Source organism: Marmota flaviventris, chromosome 8 (genome assembly GCF_047511675.1).
Source record: "Marmota flaviventris isolate mMarFla1 chromosome 8, mMarFla1.hap1, whole genome shotgun sequence".
Classification (NCBI taxonomy): domain Eukaryota; kingdom Metazoa; phylum Chordata; class Mammalia; order Rodentia; family Sciuridae; genus Marmota; species Marmota flaviventris.
This window is the reverse complement of record NC_092505.1, coordinates 73,261,487-73,282,226: the sequence shown is the minus strand read 5'-3', so window position 1 is coordinate 73,282,226 and position 20,740 is coordinate 73,261,487. Positions and strand designations below refer to the sequence as shown.

Sequence of the window (20,740 nt, the reverse complement as noted above, 5' to 3'; positions counted from 1 at the left end):
CAGGCTATAATGGGTTTGGTTCTCCATGCCTATTCAGTCCATGAAGCTATACAAGATCTTCTAAGACAGGGAAATGATGTCAGCTTCATAAAACAGAGTAGACTGATTTCCTAAGTGTACACAACTGTTTAATATTTAAGTTTTCTCTTTCCTGTGGTTTTAAACTGTTTTGAGAATTTATATTGGAGAAATGTTCGTATTTCTCTTTCTTCCTCAAATTCAGTTTTCTAGTAAGTTGAGGTTGGTTTTTAAAGAAGGAGAAAAATGCCATAGGAACATAATTTTCTTCCTATGACCTTAACTTATATTGCAACCCCTCTGGGAGCTGTCAATTAAAAGCATGGAATTTACACAAATCTACATCTTGAAAATAAGCCAGTAAGCTGCACCAAATATGTGGAAAAACTTATTAAATAGCTTTTAACCTTTATTTACTATGTTTGATTGTACAAATCTACATCCTCAGGAGACCTAGACAGTGCTAATTGGGATGCTTATGAAGAAAACAGGAACAAGCTATTTCAACCTATAAAAACATTTTTCACTAACAAGTTAGTGAAAATGTGGAAAATGTTAATGTGGAAAATACCAGAAACTAGCATTCAGGACATGATCAGTCAACCAATCCAGGAGCAGAAATCTCTGATCATTCAGTAGCCCTAACAATTAACTCATTATCCATGGATATTTGCTACTTCAAGTATAAAGTAAATTTCTCTGTCATTCTAATACTGTTGATTATTACTTTAAATGCTAAAGCAATACAATTAACACAAGCTATTATTGGAAGATATTATCTGTTCAGACAATAATGATCTTATTGGCTAAAAATTTTATGATTTTTTTTCCTAAGTCATTTTGAGGAATATTAATGCTATTAGGAATTTGTTGTTTAGGGGTTTGGGAGTGCTATCAAGGACAGCTTTGATTTTCTCATATCAAAAGGTCTTTTTGTTGTCATGGCATTAAATTATTCACAAAAAAACAAATTTAATAATCTCACAATAATGATGAACTCTTTCTGCAGACTCTTGTTTAATTTCTAAAAGTTTCCATTACTTCGGATGATGCAATTAAAGTCTTTTGTGAAACACTGTGCTTTCCTTCCTGTTGATAGTGTTTTCATGAATACTGTAATGCTATTATTCTTCTTGCTCAAATAATTGAATTGTCTTCACAATTTCAATGCAACTTATGTGGCAAAATGCACATAAAAGTGTAACTTCTGTCCATTTAAATAGAATTAATATTCTATAAGTAGTTAAACCTGGACTTTCATGCTAGAAAATGTTCAGAGTAATGCAGATTAAATATATTCATGTTTCCTTTACATTATTTTAACCTTGGGAGAGTATTCATATTTTGGTTTCTTCCAAATAATATCTTCAAGGTTTAGTTACAAACAATGCAAGAACTAATCCAAGAAATTAAATTGGGGGGATGTGAGAATAAGGGAAATATTATTTTGCTGATTATTTTCATTGTATTGGCTAATTGAATGGAAAACTATCCCTCTATGAACATCTTAAACACACAGTATCAAGTCCTTGATATTTGGAGATATGATAGCAGAAATGGTCACATTTATGAACTTCAATCAATGAAAGTTATCAATTACATATATTTTTCAATTTTATTACGAGCAAAATGTGTACTATAAAGAAAAATTCACTCATGTCTCCTTCTCCCTTCTACTGTGAAAGTCCACTTTGAAACAAAATATAAATTACTGTTCTTTATGCATATAAAATTTAAAATGTTTAGTTGAATGCATTATTTTCCCTGACCCAAACACAAAGCATGAAGTATATTTATGTGTTGTTATTTAAATTTGTCACCACTTAAGGACCTGTGTGTTGGCATGCTAGCATAGACCTCAGAGTGTAGCTAAAAACTCATCTCTTAGGAATGATGATTTTGAGGACTTGGTAACACAGGGATCCCATTGTGGGAGGAATGTGTGGGAATCTCAGCTCCTCAGGACAAAAGAATGTGAGGATAGTTATTTGCTAAAGAAAACCTAAAGTCTAATGCTTCTAGTGACATTTCAGATATAAGTCTAGATCTGTTTGCTTTCTTACATGTGTATTATATTCCATTAAATAATTGTTAAAGCAAAAGTCACTTTTTGAGGGGACAAATTTAAGATATTCACTTTAAACCACTGTTGTGCACCTCTTTCTACACCCTGTAGCTGGAGTCCCTAGAATTTAAAAGAATAGTATATGGTTTTCTGAAATGTAAAATGCAGCGGAAAAGGTAGTGAATCTTATAGAGTTCCTTTCAATGTCCTCAGGACAGGCTGTAGTTTATATTATTGAGCTACTGCAGTCTTAACGATGCAAAAAATTTCAAAATGAGTCAAATGTAAGGGCTTTCACTCGTATAGTTTTGTGAATGGAGAAGGAACTAAACTGATAATTTTCACGTTTTATAAAATCATTCAACTTTTAGATATATGAATAAACAAATATATCTAGAGTTTTAACCCCATAAGAGCAATTTTTAGAATCACTGTTGACATTTCCCATCCTGCAACATGATTTGGGGCAGGCACTTTGTTCTCAATAAGTGAATAAAGAATGATATAAAATTTGAAATATCAAACATACAGAAAAAAGAAAAAAGTATATTTAGCTCTCACTCTTTTTCAGTGAGTTTACATAGAGAATATTCTATTCCTGTATCAATTAACATTTAGTTTCCTCTAGTTTTTCAGTATTTGAATGATGCTGTGCATATAATATGCATACATGCAAAAACTGATATAGAATAGATTCTCAGTTGTGGAATTGCTAGATGGTATTGTGTTACTATATTTATATATGATATCAACAAATTGTGCTTCCATAAGTTCTATTCAAATTAGGGTGAATCTTGAACGCTGTTGTCGTACATTTTAAGGTCATCTTTGACAATATGATGAAATCTTGGCATACTTTCTACAAAAACAAAGTTTTAAGTGCACCATGATCTAAGATGTGTTTTAAGTATAATTTTAAAAGACTTACAGATGTCTTGAATTTCATTTTTTGTATCCCAAGTTACAAAATTCTAACTAGTAGAATCTTCACATTCTCTGATTTAAATTTCATGAAACACCTCTCAAAAAATAAAAATAAGGGTTCACAACTTTGAAACAATTTTGTTGTACTTGATCATTCTGGATAAAATTTTTATTATAATCTTAAATAGCCCCAAAAGGAATCTAAATTCTGATGTTGATGATGAAAATAAAGAGAAAGCAAAGAGATGTAACCACTTATTTCATTTTATTAAAGAAAATTTTATGTGCATTTATGAATTTGGGAAAGCTGCCAGTTTCAGGACATGTTCCTTATGAAGATCAAAGATCTACTCTACAGAAATTACTGTAATAAAAATTAAGTTTGCCCTATGAGAGAAAATCAAGTGTCACTCAAGTGTGTCTCCTTGGCTTTGCCTGTGATGCTCCTTACCTTCCCATCTGTAGAAACTTTAATTCAGTGTTCAGGCCTTAAAGAATTTTTTTAATGTTTATTTTTCAGTTCTTTACCAGTATTGTCAGGTTAATTGCTAGAATTCCTTTTTATGCATTCCTATAATACTTACTCATTAAGTTCCTTATACCAATTCCTATAGGTTCCTTGAAAAGGCCTTAGTATTTATGTATTTCTTCCACAAAGTACACTTTACACTTTTTCTGTAATAGGTGTTCAGTAGATATTTGGTGCATGATTAAATGTATGAATAGATAATATATCAGATAGGCTTTAAGGGGTCTATAGGAATTCAGCCAGAGTAGAAGAGCCCAAGGACAGAGGAAGAGATGTGGGAGGTCTAAACTAAGTGGGAAGAATTGTGGCTTATCCCACCCCATACCATGTTCATAGTATCATGAACAGCCAACGGTAAATCAAGAAGGTAATTTTCTGTACCGTAAGCAAATACTGATAAAGTATTTTTTTAACTTTGTTTATATAGAGACTATTACATTCATTCAAAGACTAATAAAAAGATAAATCAAGCATTATACAACCCTACTGTATAAGTAAAATAAAGAACATGTATCTTAAAACATAATCTTGGGTACTACTATTAATTTCTAGTTTGCTAAGATTGTCCTTTCCCTCTAGATATTATTCCACAGTGGCCCAACCATTCATCTCAAATGTCCAATGTCATGCATTTTTAAAACTGTAAAGAAATTGTAGGGAAGGGGAAAGAAAGAATTGCTATTGTAAGCATCACCCATTTTTACCTGCCTTATAATATATGGCACTTGAGAAAGGCAGTGCAGAAGTGAACTTCAAAACAGTGTTACCTTACTTCAGATGTAGCAAAGGACCAAGTTAGCTTCCAAGAACTCAAGTTTGTTGAAAGAAAATTGTTAAAGAAAAAGAAGGAAGGAAGATATTCTTCTATTTTTAAAAATGGTGTTAGAGTTTACCAAAATACCTTCTCTTTTCTACTGTTCATTCCAAATTACATGGGGAATTATAGTCTCTTATATCTCACACACATGGATCAACACACATATATACCTTAAAATATATGTTGATGAAAATCTTAAACTCTAATGCAATGAAGTGCAAGAGGAATTAAAAAATAGGATGTTCCATGCACAGGTTTGACTGACACTTTCAAGACATCTATTTCACTTTATACAAAGAAACATGACATTTTATCCTATTAAATAAAATATATATTATAAGTATAGCTAAGAAAGTTCATATAGAGTGTAAAATTATGTTCAATTATGGCACATTAATAGATTTGCTAAAATATTTTTCATTTCTGTAAAGAGATTGGGAATCAAATCCCACAGTCATCAATCATTCTCCCATTATAGTTTAATATAATACGTTTCTGTAAGGTAAACAAATTTTATAGTATCCAGTTATTGTTATATACCATGTCTGCCCCTGTTCCTCCATTTGTAATTATTTAGTCCTGCACAAAGATTTGGAAACCACAGTTTTATGGAATGTAAGATGGCAATAGTTGAAGGTTTAAACTAGTGACTCTCTGCAGATGGGGTCTGAGTGCCAATCTTGCTTCCTATGTTTGAAGATTTTGATTGTCATAATGGTGAAGGGCAGTACTGTCATCTAACGGGTAGCAGGGATGTTGCTAACCATCCTAATCCACAGTGCAGCCCCCTCACAGGACAGAGAAATTCAGCTTAAAATATCAGTAGTGACCAAGTCAAGAAACACTGCTGTACACTGATGTTACAAGATGTTCGCATTTTTTATTCCAGTTGTATTCAATTAGAATTGTACATATCCTTATTCATTAATAAAGCAAGTAGGAATATTAGAATATTTGCCTATCAAAATTAGTCAAATAAATATGAAAGTAATATCTAATAATAAACTTCTCATTTATATCTACTCCTTCCCTAGCAATTAATTTGTGCAAATAAGTCTCTGAAATTTCTGAGAAACTAGAATTTAATTCTAATGTCATGAGCTCTAAACAGATCGTAATGGCATTTAACCCTCTTACAGCACCCAGCAGAGCTATAGAGCTCCAATAATGCTTTTAAGGATGGTGGCAGTATGAAAGTATCAATGCAATAAATAATAATTAACTATGCTAAATTACAGCATGTAAAAGTAGACTTATCTAATTCTCATCCTATTTTCTGTACTGTTTACTCTTCTGCTTGATATGTGGGAGCAGCTTGTGAATTTTAAACTATCCCATTTCACCTGTGCATATGTCAGCAATGCAAATATAATGATTTCTCTGAACTTGACAACTGGTTTCTATTGAAAAAAATCATTTGTCATGAATGGTCAGAAATATTACATTTTTTGTTATTTCAACTATGAATAGAATATGTTCTCTTAACTCCCAAATTTTGCCAGTCTGTTTTTGGTGCTTTAAAAAACTTTTTTTTTTTTTCTGGGCTGGGGTTGTAGCTCAGCAGTAGAACACTTGCTTAGCAAGTGTGAGGTGCTGAGTTCAATCCTCAGCACACATAAAAATAAATAAATAAAATAAAGGTATTATGTCCAACTACAACTAAAAAATATATATATTAAAATAAATAAATAAATAGTTTCTGTTACACAGTGCATGACTATAAGTAGCTTGCATTTTATGGTCACTTGCCTGAGATCCCATATGTCATAATTATTTGGTGAAAATATTTTTTTAATCCTTTGATTACTTCATTATATTTCCACACAATTCTTCTATGTATCCTAAGCATATGGCTCTTTATCTTTGGTTAATAGGCCTTTATTTTAAAACCACTTAAATAATTACATACTGCTTCTCAAATTTGAACATATTATGTATTATTTTATGTCTAGACATATTGATAGCAATGGTAATACTACTTTGTAAAAATGCCTTAATATACAGAATACATTTAATACAGAAGGTTCTAAACCAATTAAAATGTCCTGTGACACACATGCACAGTCGTAGCTTGTATTGCACAGACACACATTTGGTTTACATTCTACATTCAGCCTCTTCAAGAAAGGACATCATAGGCCTTCTGTTTCTGCAACAGTACCCAATAATCTATAGACTTCAAAGCCATGAATAATTTAACCAACTAATATTACTGGGAGAAAATTGCAGGGGAATTCTAGTAAGCTACACTTAATTTTCAGATTTGGTAATTCAAAGATAAAAAGCTCTTTCTTCTGTGAAAAGCGTAAACAGAATCATTTGGGTTGACAGGTACTTTGGGTCTTCCTGGCACTGCATCTCAAAGATTAAGACATCTCTAGAAATTAGAGCGCTAATTCATCTCCAAATCACCATGGTCTTTGTAACCATTTTATCCCTTAGGGGTTAGAGATGTCAGCTCTCCAACAGATGCAAGCCTTTAATCTTTCTATCAGATAAACCTGAGAGTAAGTTTGCTCCTACCAGAAAAGTTGATGACTACAGAAAGTTGAAAATTGATTCTAATATAAGCATGATTGTAGCTCCAAATTCCACCCAACTTATCATTTATTCTGCCCCCGGTCTGTGAGCAGGACTTCTGTCTGTAACTTTAGGCTTATTTTCCTGCTGTCCATAGTTCTATCCATGTTTTTCCTCTAGTCAGAGAGCGCCATCCCAGAACTAATTCCACTAATCCCCTACAGATCTGGGAGAACATTTGACAGCCTTTAGTGTATGTGGAAAGGAAAAGAATTCTCAAAGTTCCAGTTAGCAATGTCTCCATGATTTTCAAAGATGTCATTTGATAACCAAAATGCAAAAGACTCCACAATATTCAAATGAGAAAACATTTCGTTAGGAGCCCATTAAATACCACGCATTTTTCCTGGAGATGCAAAGATTAAAAACATACAGTCCCTTCCCAGTTGGAATTGTGCTTTCATCATGCTAAAAATGCATTATGTATTTGAAATTCAAGCAGCTTTAAAACCTGTTTTAAAAGGTAGTGTATATAGAGCACATTAAAGTTCTATAAGAAAGGGAAAAGGAAAAATTGTCTGAGAATGAACAAAGCATTAAAATTTGGGTATGGAACTTTATAAAATGTCGCTTTTCCTTGCAAAGGATTCACCTAATTGGTATCTAAGCTTTGTAAAACACTCCTTGGACACTCATTGAAACACCATCCGTTGTCAAAGGAAGGCATCCTTTTATGAAGGGAGATGATTAGAGAAGCACATGCTTCTACAAGGTACATAGACAATTAATCTTAAAGTGATTACATATCCAAGTACCTTACTACAAACAGATGAAAGAAGCAAAATATGAAATCACACAGTGGTTCCCTCAGTTTGGCAGACCTGCCTGTGTAGTGCATGACCAACCTGAAAACACATGCTGGAAATTCCAAAATAGGAGGCCAATATCATAGAAAACAAGTCCTGTAATGTGAAATACAGCCATTTCCTAAATGTTCTTAATTTGCCTGTCTGTGACCACATTTCTAAACCTGAATTATTAGGACTGGGGATGGCAGAGTGCTTGCCTAGAATGTGGAAGCCCTGGGTATGAGCCTCAGCATCTAAGTGAATAAATAATTTAATAAAATTTAATAAATAAACTGTCATTATTTTTATTTTAACAAGGCCAAAGTGACCAATTTTTGTTTACAGTCTTCTGCTTTTTTTGGTGGTTTAAAGTTAAAAGGAATTACAGTGTTGAGAACACAAAACAATTAGAAATTATGGAGGCACTTTTTTTTATTATGATACAGAACATACGATAAACAAGAATACACCTTGTCTCAAATCAACTGAAGACATATCCCTGTTTTCTGTATTATGTATTCTATATCTTAACAATGGCAAAAAAAATTCATGAAAATCAGTTGTTATGCTGCATATTTGCGTGAAATATGTTCCTATAGCTTGCGTTTTTGTTCACTGGGACAAATTAGTTAAAGAAGTATAAACCTCAATTGATATAATTATAAAATAGTTTTTTAAACTAATGTTAATGTTATGAAATTTTGTGTCCACTGTGATTGATGGATAATAGTGGAAGATTGCATCTATCCAGTCCTGTTTCTTTAGAAAGTTCTCAGATGGTTTTATTTATGTGCTGCAGATTGCCTTAGCTTTGCCCTTTAGCACCACCTGGTGGAAAAAATATTATTTCTTTCTCTAGTTTAAAACAGCCCCTTCATACTTCATACTTAATTAAGACATATGTTAATAGATAATTAATGGTAAAAGTTACATCTTAAAGTCAATTTTAAACAAAATAAACTTAAAATTATATGAGGTTTTTGCTAACTATGATGGTCAACATAATGACATCTGAGGGCTTTGCTTTTTAATTAACACATAAGATTTATACAAATTTATGGTGTGGTATTTTTTGTGGTATTTTATAGTGTGGTATTTCAATACATGTACATAGTATGCACTGATCAAATCGGGGTAATTTGTATTTCTGTTTCACTATTTCTTTATGTTTGGAGTCTTTAACCTCCTTTCTTCTAGGTTTCCATAAAACACATAACAGGATAACATAAACTGCACCCTCCTATACCATAGAACACTAGAACCTACTTCTCTGACCCATGTTTTGATGCCCATTATCCAGTTTCCTGCAACTCCCTCCCCCTTCCAGTCTTGAGTAAATACTTTTCCACTTTCAGTTTGACCTTTCTAGCTTCTACACATGAGAGAGATCCTGTGGTACTTGTCTATGTTTATAAGTAGTTGAAGTTTTTTAAAACTTCATGAATATATACAGATGTGAATAGTATTTTACACTTCAATGAAAAAAATTGCTTTTCCACATTTTAATTATTTATCATTTTTAATAAAATATTAAATAAAACTAGGAAGTTTCCTATACCAAACCAGCAAATTGTGTTTTAAATTGGATTGTCTACCCAAAATGCAGCTAATTAATTTATTTATAATGCTATCTATGAAAAATTTTCATACTATGAATTTTTACCATATTATTATTTTATGGAAAAATAAAATTAAAGATGGCATTTCAATCTATATTACTACCAAATAAGTCATTTTTATGTTCATTTGCCCACACAGAAACAAAATTGAGTTGTGTTATATGTGTTACTTCTCAGTGTTTTGTTTTTTTTTTAATTCTAAGTAGTTATATATGACAGTAGAATGCATTTTGACACATTATACATAAGTGGAGTATAACTACTTTTGAGCAGTTAATAGGTTTTTTTTTAATTTCCCAGAAGATAATATTTTTAACTGAGAAATACAAATATATTTAAAGCTAGTTTTGAGAATTTTGAACATGTTAATTATTGTACAGTCCCATAGCAATTCTACTATGTTCCTATGTTATAACTTCAAGAAAACACTTGAAATCTCTTTCTCTTTTTTCCTTTTATCTAAAGGCCTTGGATGGTATACTGTAAACTCAGCCTATGGAGATACCATTATCATGCCTTGCCGACTCGATGTACCTCAGAACCTCATGTTTGGCAAATGGAAATATGTAAGTGTGACCTATCTGGGAACTGCTTAATTGCTTCCTGTTTTATGGTTTCATGGAGTATACAGGTCTACCATATACTCCCCATGGAATTTTGGGCAAGTGAAATAAACTCTATTTTTTCATTATGAAGTGAAATAATATCTTCCTTGTTATGTTATGGTGAGGACTACATGAAGTAATTCACATCAGAATACTTACTAGTGCTTGGCGTGTGGTGATTTCTTGTGAAAGTAAGCTCTCAAGACTGTAGGGATGCAAAGTCCCACCCAATTTTGCTTGTGTAAAGGCCATGAGAAAGGAAAGGAAGGCAAGGCAGCACACCACTTCCCTAGATCTTCCTCTATTGTGCAGTTCACTATAGGTGACTTTCAGATATTTGCAGTTTCCTATAAATATGGAAATGTGAAGTCCAGGCTTATAAAGACAATATTTATTAGCATCCCCAATAATCTAACAGCATGGGTGTCTACCATATAATTCACCTGCTGAATCAAATTCACTGTCAAAATAAATGGAATCAAGTGAAAAATATTTTCTCTTATCATGGAAAAATCTAACTGTAATCCAGGGAGTATTTTTCACCTAAACTGAGCTGGCACAGCAGAATTAGAAACCAATCAAGAATGGCAAATTTGAAATTGTTAGTGAAGTGGAAAGCTCTGGCAAACCCATCAGTTGCATTTAAGGTACTGTGTGCTCCGAAGTCAGACTTGATCAGTACCTGTAGTACACATGCTCTAATTTAACATGAGCACCTGAAAGACAAGTGGACGGTGTGGAAAAAGTGAAAGAAAACATGATAGGATAGGCCAGTTTCTCGCCATCACAGCTCCCAGTGAATGGAGATCACAGGCCCTGTTCACTCCTCCCAACTCCACTCTCTCCACCTCTTCATTAGCATCTGCCACAGGGCCTGCCATAGGAGAGTTATCTCACCATTATCAAGTATTATCATAAAGAAACCAGGCTGCTGAGCTCAGCTCTCAGCTTTATCAGTAGAGACCTTGAAAGTTATCTAACCAAACCCTACTTTCATTATCTAATCTGTAAATGAGACTAATACTGCACTTTAACTTACAGGGTTGTTATGAACATTAAGTCAATTAATTACTGTGTAGAAAGCCCAAATAAAGTACCAGCTATGTAATTAAGTACTAAAATATTAATAATTATTATTTATTACATAAAGGAATGAATATAGAAACTAACATATATCCCATAATGAAGGAATGATTGAAGGCAAAGATTTGCACTATAACCCTGTGATAAAACTAAAAGATTTAGGAGGAATATTATTAATGTATTCAGATATTTAAGAAGTTAAAACTTTTGGACTCCAAGATAAGCTTAGTAGCTTAGTAACTCATTTTTATAATATAAGTCTCCATGAATTTGCCATGATTTTAACATGTTTTATCAAACTTTACTTTTTTTCAAAAGCCTTATGAGGTAAGTAAAGGAGAGCTTGGTCCCTGTTTTCAACTAAATTACTTACTAGGTAAGAGAATTTTTGTTGAACAGGGAAAGAATTATGTCATGTGTCTCTGTTCCAGGCATCATTTTATATGCCAGATTATATCATATTTTGATAATGTTTTCATAGGGAAGCCTTTTGAGTTGAGTTTTTATAATGCAAATAGCAGAATTATGGATGGTAGTGGTTAATCTGAGTCTTGCTTAATGGACGTGATTGTTTTACAAGAGTAAATACTGTTCCTCTGTGAAGACTATTAAAGGACATGCTGTGTAAAGATCAGCCACATCAGCTCTGGTTGAAAGATGTGCACATTTGAAGAATGGAGATTAAAGTAAGGAATATGCCAGAGATAACTGCCCAGGATATCTAAACCACTATTTTCAATTCAAGCATATGACTGCTGTGATGGTTTTCTAAACATCATTTTATATACTCATGTGTTTGCTTTTTTCTATTTTACACTAAACATAAGACTGGCCGTCATCAGTTTCAAAGAAGTCACCAATTCTGTCCTCCAGATGTGAGAAAAGCTCAGATTCCAAGAGCTCACTTTTTCATTTTCACACATTTCAACCAATACCTATAAAGGAACCTATGGCTCTAATTCTTATGAAGTGATTTTCTGTAAACAAAGGTCTATGTGAAGCTTGTATAAAAAATTATTCTTGGTCAAAAAGTATACATATTAGTGAACTAATGTGATGAAGGAAATTTGTTGCTTTATATACTTCTAAAATGTTGGAATACACTAGTCTTTTAAATTTATTATTATTTTAATTTTTAGGAAAAGCCTGATGGCTCTCCAGTATTTATTGCCTTCAGGTCCTCTACAAAGAAAAGTGTGCAGTATGATGATGTACCAGAATACAAAGACAGACTGAGCCTCTCGGAAAACTACACCTTGTCTATCAGCAATGCAAAGATCAGTGACGAAAAGAGATTTGTGTGCATGCTGGTGACTGAGGACAACGTATTTGAGGCACCTACAGTAGTCAAGGTGTTCAGTAAGTAGTCTGTAGAGTAACTGCTAAGTGGGATTAAAGGCTGGTACTTGAACATTTTTCTTTTAGTAAAAAGACTGATCTCTGTAATGTCTCTACAGCAGGCATCTATGTAAGAGGATTTCTAGAGATCTTCCTTCTGCTCATCCACGCTGTCAGGAAGGAAAACAAAGTCTAAAATTCAAATAGGAAATTTGCAGTGAGGAACTAAAAGCTCTGTTGTTTTGTCATGAAAAATTTTATGAGACACAGAGTAGTACAAGTGATAACTGGCATATAGTCTCTAACTTTCACTGATGTGTACAAATAAGTGTTCTGTGAAATATACAGATATATTAACACACATATGGTTATGAATATCATGCATACATATACATGGATTGGGTTGAAAGATAAAATTTTACCATTTTAATACATAAAAACAAGAAAACACAAATTCAAACTATCTTATGACTTAGAGATCTAAGCTTTCAATTTGCATATATACATATATATATTACATATACTAATATATCAGGGGAGATATATATATATCTCCCCTGATCCTGGTTTCTAATGCTTATTTAAACTTCAAAATAGTCACTTTGTTTAGAAAATTATTCTAAAATAAAAAGCTTAGCACATCACAAATGACTGTGGGGGTGCGGCACCTCATGGAGAGAAAATAGAGTAGGGTTGGAAGTAAAGAAAATTATGGAAGAAACTTAGCTAATTACTATAGTCACTATGGCAAAGTTATTTTGCTTAATAATAATGTATAGTTAATGTTACTGTGCAAATAACTATGCAAATAAATGACTTGAGAAGTTATAATTAGAGCATTTCATCTTTTAAAATTCAAATAAAAAAAAAATAAAAAGTCCCACCTCAGTTACATCATGTTCTAGCAATTACAGGAGGAAATATAAGTATGAAAAATTTCAGAATGCCAATTCTTTTTAATTAGGGAATAAGGTCTCACTTTCCAACTTTTTTTCCTTTGCTTTCTGATAACTTGGCAGCACCTAAAAATTATTAAAATAAATAGTGAAGAAACTCAGAGGGCCTCCAACCACAGCTAGTAACCATGGATTTCCCAGTTATCTTCTAATAACCTGTGCAACTAAGTAGGTCTGTCCCGTAAGTATTTATGTAAACTTCAAAGAGCCTATGGGTTCATGGTGTGGACTCAAAGAGTGCTTATACTATCAAAGGGAGCCTTTGTTCTCAAGAAGAACCTTGTAAAGGCATATTACATGTTTCAGTTGATTAGCTTTTGCCTTAGAGGGCACTTTCGGGAAACCATCCACATCTCGATCATTATATGCATCAAACCAAGTACAGGTGTTTGCCAGTCAGGCCGACTTCCATGAAACACAAGAAATAATTAATTTCCATTTGATTTGTCATGGCCCATGCCCTTTCTTTCATTTATTCTATTTCATATTCATATTATTTAGAAAAATGGATAATTGCAATGCTCAGGACACATTTTCCGAAGAGAAAAACCAAAATATATTTATTATAGCCCATGATATCATAAATATTAACAAGATATCCAGAATGTACCATAGTGGCCACCCAAATAATTATTTATATTAATTTTTCATTTTCAGGCTTTTTAAAAATAATGTGTTAAGCTTACTCAATAACAAGAGAATAGAGAATGAAGTTGAAAATGTCTGGGTTGTTACATTTAGAAGCATCATTTGTGACATTTTCCAAAATTGCCCTTAAAAAAAATGCCATACAGAAATCTTTAAAAAAAAAAAAATTCATTTGGTCTATTCAATAAAATCTGTAAGCTGTTCTAGAACACAGAGGATTCCTATGATTGTGAAAACACACTCACACCCCAGAAACTTCGAGCACCCCAGCCCCCTTCTCTTTTGAATGTTGTTGAAAACAAAGCCATTCTCAGAAACAAAATTTGCATTCCAGGCTGTGGGCCAGGGAGAATTTACACAGACAAGTTACACACTCTTGAAATGGTGTTTTATACTAGAAATCATGAGATCTTCCAAATTCAATAAAATGAACAACATAGGTCATGATAAAGACAGTGTTTGCAAGATCATATAGGGGCCTTTCCTTCCTTCCTTCTTTCCTTTCTTTCTTTCATTCTTTCTTTCTTCTAATAATGAATTTACTTTGGGTCACTTTGTGTGAAGCAAACAGCAGCTGTGACAGGCTGACTTTCATTCTGTGCATGTATATATTGCAGTCACTTAAGAGTTACTAGGCTCATCAATCAGTCCTCTGTTTCCCTCTGTTGAATCACCTAGCAACGTGCACCATGTACCACAAAATTGACTGTGGCTTATGTGAGCCAATTCCAGATCAGCCTGCTATGGACTGCCATCCTCATGGGCAAAGTCAAATTGATTTTATTCGAACGAGAAGCCCTAACTAATGACTTTACCTGCAAGTAGGTTTCTTTGTTTAATTTTAAGTTGTACTTCAGATGCAAGAAATCATACTTATAAACCAGCCCAAGAACAAATAAGTGATAGGCTTTATCACCACTCATCAGCTTTGGTTTTTGTTTTTGCTTTGGCTGAATAGCATCAAAATCATACTGTGTTTGTATTTACTGCACATTTGAGGTTGATAAAACCATTCGGAACCAAAAGGAGACCTTTAAAACTTTCCAAAGAGTCATTCCAATGATTGTGCAAAAGACGTAGAGGTCAAATAGGTGTCCAGAGAGCCAAACAGCTGTCAGTGGTGAAATGGAAAAATCACTGAGCTGGTCACAGACGACCTTGCTTTGTCAGAGCTGCTATTAATTTCTGACCTTGGATAAGTCTCTTCTCCAGTCTGGGGTTGATAGCCTCATCAGTAAAATGAGTGCTTTAGATTAGATGGAAGGTTTTTCCTTCTGTTTACTATGATCCTTTTCAAACACACACACAAAAAAGAGGGTTTGGGAAGGTAAGGAGCAGCTGTTATTCAGTTTGCTAGAATTCTTTTTTTTTTTTTTTTTTTTTTTTAATTTTTTATTGTTGGCTGTTCAAAACATTACATAGTTCTTGATATATCATATTTCACAATTTGATTCAAGTGGGTTATGAGCTCCCATTTTTACCCCATATACAGATTGCAGAATCACGTCAGTTACACATCCATTGATTTACATATTGCCATACTAGTGTCTGTTGTATTCTGCTGTCTTTCCTATCCTCTACTATCCCCCCTCCCCTCCCCTCCCCTCCCCTCCCCTCTTCTCTCTCTGCCCCCTTTACTGACATTCGTTTGTCCCCCTTGTATTATTTTTCCCCTTCCCCTCACTTCCTCTTGTATGTACTTTTGTATACCTCTGAGGGTCTCCTTCCATTTCCATGCATTTTCCCTTCTCTCTCCCTTTCCCTCCCACCTCTCATCCCTGTTTAATGTTAATCTTCTTCTCATGCTCTTCGACCCTACTCTGTTCTTAGCTACTCTCCTTATATCAAAGAAGACATTAGACATTTATTTTTTAGGGATTGGCTAGCTTCACTTAGCATAATCTGCTCTAATGCCATCCATTTCCCTGTAAATTCTATGATTTTGTCATTTTTTAATGCAGAGTAATACTCCATTGTGTATAAATGCCACATTTTTTTTATCCATTCATCCATTGAAGGGCATCTAGGTTGGTTCCACAGTCTAGCTATTGTGAATTGTGCTGCTATGAACATCGATGTAGCAGTGTCCCTGTAGCATGCTCTTTTTAGGTCTTTAGGGAATAGACCGAGAAGGGGAATAGCTGGGTCAAATGGTGGCTCCATTCCCAGCTTTCCAAGAAATCTCCATACTGCTTTCCAAATTGGCTGCACCAATTTGCAGTCCCACCAGCAATGTACAAGTGTACCCTTTTCCCCACATCCTCGCCAGCACTTGTTGTTGTTTGACTTCATAATGGCTGCCAATCTAACTGGAGTGAGATGGTATCTTAGGGTGGTTTTGATTTGCATTTCTCTGACTGCTAGAGATGGTGAGCATTTTTTCATGTACTTGTTGATTGACTGTATGTCCTCCTCTGAGAAGTGTCTGTTCAGGTCCTTGGCCCATTTGTTGATTGGGTTGTTTGTTCTCTTATTGTCTAATTTTTTGAGCTCTTTGTATACTCTGGATATTAGGGCTCTATCTGAGGTGTGAGGAGTAAAGATTTGTTCCCAGGATGTAGGCTCTCTATTTACCTCTCTTATTGTATCTTTTGCTGAGAAAAAACTTTTTAGTTTGAGTAAGTCCCATTTGTTGATTCTAGTTATTAACTTTTGTGCTATGGGTGTCCTATTGAGGAATTTGGAGCCCGACCCCACCGACTGTAGATCGTAGCCAACTTTCTCTTCTATCAGACGGCGCGTCTCTGATTTGATATCAAGCTCCTTGATCCATTTTGAATTAACTTTTGTGCATGGCGAGAGAAAGGGATTCAGTTTCATTTTGTTGCATATGGATTTCCAGTTTTCCCAGCACCATTTGTTGAAGATGCTATCCTTCCTCCATTGCATGCTTTTAGACCCTTTATCAAATATAAGATAGTTGTAGTTTTGTGGATTGGTTTCTGTGTCCTCTATTCTGTACCATTGGTCCACCCGCCTGTTTTGGTACCAGTACCATGCTGTTTTTGTTACTATTGCTCTGTAATATAGTTTGAAGTCTGGTATCGCTATACCGCCTGATTCACACTTCCTGCTTAGCATTGTTTTTGCTATTCTGGGTCTTTTATTTTTCCATATGAATTTCATGATTGCTTTCTCTATTTCTACAAGAAATGCCGTTGGGATTTTGATTGGCATTGCATTAAACCTATAGAGAACTTTTGGTAATATCGCCATTTTGATGATGTTAGTTCTGCCTATCCATGAACAGGGTATATTTTTCCATCTTCTAAGATCTTCTTCTATTTCTCTCTTTAGGGTTCTGTAGTTTTCATTGTATAAGTCTTTCACCTCTTTTGTTAGGTTGATTCCCAAGTATTTTTTTTTTTTTGAAGATATTGTGAATGGAGTGGTTGTCCTCATTTCCATTTCAGAGGATTTGTCGCTGATATACAGGAATGCCTTTGATTTATGCGTGTTGATTTTATATCCTGCCACTTTGCTGAATTCATTTATTAGCTCTAATAGTTTCTTTGTAGACCCTTTTGGGTCTGCTAGGTATAGAATCATGTCATCTGCAAATAGTGATAATTTAAGTTCTTCTTTTCCTATTTTTATGCCTTTAATTTCTTTCGTCTGTCTAATTGCTCTGGCCAGTGTTTCGAGAACTATGTTGAACAGAAGTGGTGAGAGAGGGCATCCCTGTCTTGTTCCAGATTTTAGAGGGAATGCCTTCAATTTTTCTCCATTCAGAATGATGCTAGCCTGAGGCTTAGCATAGATTGCTTTTACAATATTGAGGTATGTTCCTGTTATCCCTAGTTTTTCTAGAGTTTTGAACATAAAGGGATGCTGTACTTTGTCGAATGCTTTTTCCGCATCTATCGAGATGATCATATGGTTCTTATTTTTAAGTCTATTGATGTGGTGAATAACATTTATTGATTTCCTTATATTGAACCAGCCTTGCATCCCAGGGATGAATCCTACTTGATCATGGTGCACAATTTTTTTGATGTGCCTTTGTATCCGAGTGGCCAGAATTTTATTGAGGATTTTTGCATCTAGGTTCATTAGAGATATTGGTCTGTAGTTTTCTTTCTTTGAAGTGTCTTTGTCTGGTTTAGGTATCAGGGTGATGTTGGCCTCGTAGAATGAATTTGGAAGTTCTCCCTCTTTTTCTATTTCCCGAAGTAGCTTGAAAAGTATTGGTATTAGTTCCTCTTTAAAGGTTTTGTAAAACTCTGCTGTATACCCATCTGGTCCTGGGCTTTTCTTAGTTGGTAGTCTTTTGATGGTTTCTTCTATTTCCTCAATTGATATTGGTCTGTTTAGGTTGTCTATATCCTCCTGACTCAATCTGGGCAGATCATATGACTTAAGAAATTTATCTATGCCTTCACTATCTTCTAATTTATTGGAGTATAAGGATTCAAAATAATTTTTGATTATCTTCTGTATTTCTGAAGTGTCTGTTGTGATATTGCCTCTTTCATCCCGTATGTTAGTGATTTGAGTTCTCTCTCTTCTTCTCTTCGCTAGCATGGCTAAGGGTCTGTCGATTTTGTTTATTTTTTCAAAGAACCAACTTTTAGTTTTGTCAATTTTTTCAATTGTTTCTTTTGTTTCGATTTCATTGATTTCAGCTCTGATTTTAATTATTTCTTGCCTTCTACTTCTTTTGCTGTTGTTTTGCTCTTCTTTTTCTAGGATTTTGAGATGAAGTATGAGATCATTTATTTGTTGGTTTTTTCTTTTTTTAAGGAATGAACTCCAAGCAATGCATTTTCCTCTTAGAACTGCTTTCAATGTGTCCCATAGATTCCGATATGTTGTGTCTGTGTTTTCATTAATCTCTAAGAATTTTTTAATTTCCTCCTTGATGTCTTCTATAACCCATTGATCATTCAGTAACCTATTGTTCATTCTCCAAGTGATATATTCTTTTTCCTTCCTTCTTTTATCGTTGATTTTCAGTTCCATTCCATTATGATCAGATAGGATGCATGGTATTATCTCTACTCCTTTGTATTGTCTAAGAGTTTCCCTGTGACATAATATATGATCTATTTTTTCAGTTTGCTAGAATTCTAATAAATTTTTCATAACTTGTTCATGCAAAAGGTAGCTCCAACTACTCAGGAGGTAGAGGCAGGAGAGTCCTTCTGAGTTTGGGGCCAACCTTTCTAAGTTCTGGGCAGCAGAGTGAGACCTCATCTCAAAGGCACCAAAAAACCAAACCAGACAACAACAAAAATGAAGCAAGGTTCACCTCTACAAAAAGCATTTAGACCCCGAGACCTGTACTAATTTGTAAGTGTCCTCTACTCTGGTGGTGGTCTATGATATTGCAAGGAAGACTCTACAGTGACAGAGTCTGGTGTTCAAGTGGCCCAGTTCTTCTCATAGTGCTATGCAGTATTTGTTGGCTTTATACAAAGTTATCTCAGAGCTTTCATTTGGATACTGCTGTCAGTGCTCCCTCCTTCCACCCTCTCCAGGCAAATGATCAACCTGAAGGTAATATTTTTAAAGGACAGAGAAGCAGAAAATGACTCATGTAGCAAATGGAACCTAAATTGCATATTTCAGTTTGATTCTCTAAATATATAGACATATATAAAATCTTTTTCTATCTAGTGAGAAAAACAACATGATTTCATGGACACCATAGTTTACTTAAAGAACCTCATGATTTGTGAAGGTTGATGGTTGGTAAGGACTGAGAGAAGTATTTTCTGTCAACTTATCCAATGAACCTGTTCTTTCTTGCCCTCCTCCCATGTCAAATTGAGCTGTCCTGTGTGGGTTTTTTGTTAGTGTTGCTGGTACACTGTGGGTGATACACAGCAGTTTTTCCCTCACTACATCTTCATCTGCTGTAAGATGGCTAAACATCAAAAATGACAGAATTTACTAAATTGTTGATTTCTAGTTTTTCTGAAAGCTAATGTTCATAGCATACACTAACAGTAGCCTGAGTTTTAGAGAAAAAAAAAAAATAGATACCTATTTTAGCATGTTTCCTCCTGAAATCAATCTCCATCTTTGTACCACACTTGCCTTCTTTATTTAGCAAAAGAATCTCCTGTATATTCTCTCCAGCTATTGATAAAACAAGGAAGCCAGAAGGAAAAGAAAGGCTTCTAATTACAAAATATTTCAAATTGCTCTAAATAGTAAATGGAGCTTAGATTTTAATTATGTATGGTAAGACCTGGAAGGATATTAGTGAAAATCCTACAGTCTATATAGTTTAAAAAGAAATCATTTGAGTCTTAGTGTTATATCCCATTTCTAAAGATGATACGTGCTTCTAAAAACATCAGCTGCCCCCTTCTCCATGCACCCCCATACATAAAGTACTGTACTATCAGATTTACAATGAACATTAAAAGATTTGGTTTTCAGTTTTCTCATCTACAATTTTAAGCTATCATATGTAGTCCTTTGATAATATAGTGCCTAGCTACATCAATTGAAAGAGCCAGGTCAGAAAGGAAAAAGAAAATTAACCAAGGCATGGTTCCACCATTTGATAAATATTCAGTTGAGAAATTTTAGAGAACCTAGTCATGAATGTTCAGAAGTAATATTTGGCTCAATTTTAAATCAGTGCCCTTGACTAAATTATTTTAATAATACAAGTAAATTTGTGGCGTTGTTTTTTCCTCTCAATTTTATACTTGGTTATGAATCCTTGAATCATATTAAGACATAATTCACATAGGTTTAAAAAAATACTTTGGAATCAATATGCAATTTTGCTAAAATAGTACGTGTCCTCTTTT

General features: G+C 34.0%; 1 protein-coding gene across 2 annotated transcripts in view; it reads left to right on the top strand.

Annotated features, from left to right (window-relative positions):
* Alcam (activated leukocyte cell adhesion molecule) overlaps nt 1-20,740 on the top strand; it is a 192,941-nt gene that overhangs the window by 130,550 nt on the left and 41,651 nt on the right. For both annotated transcript variants that reach the window (XM_027943260.3, XM_027943259.3), the window contains exons 2-3: nt 9,806-9,906; nt 12,168-12,387. In XM_027943260.3, coding sequence (XP_027799061.1) covers nt 9,806-9,906; nt 12,168-12,387 — 321 coding nt within the window. The remainder of the gene's footprint in view (nt 1-9,805; nt 9,907-12,167; nt 12,388-20,740) is intronic.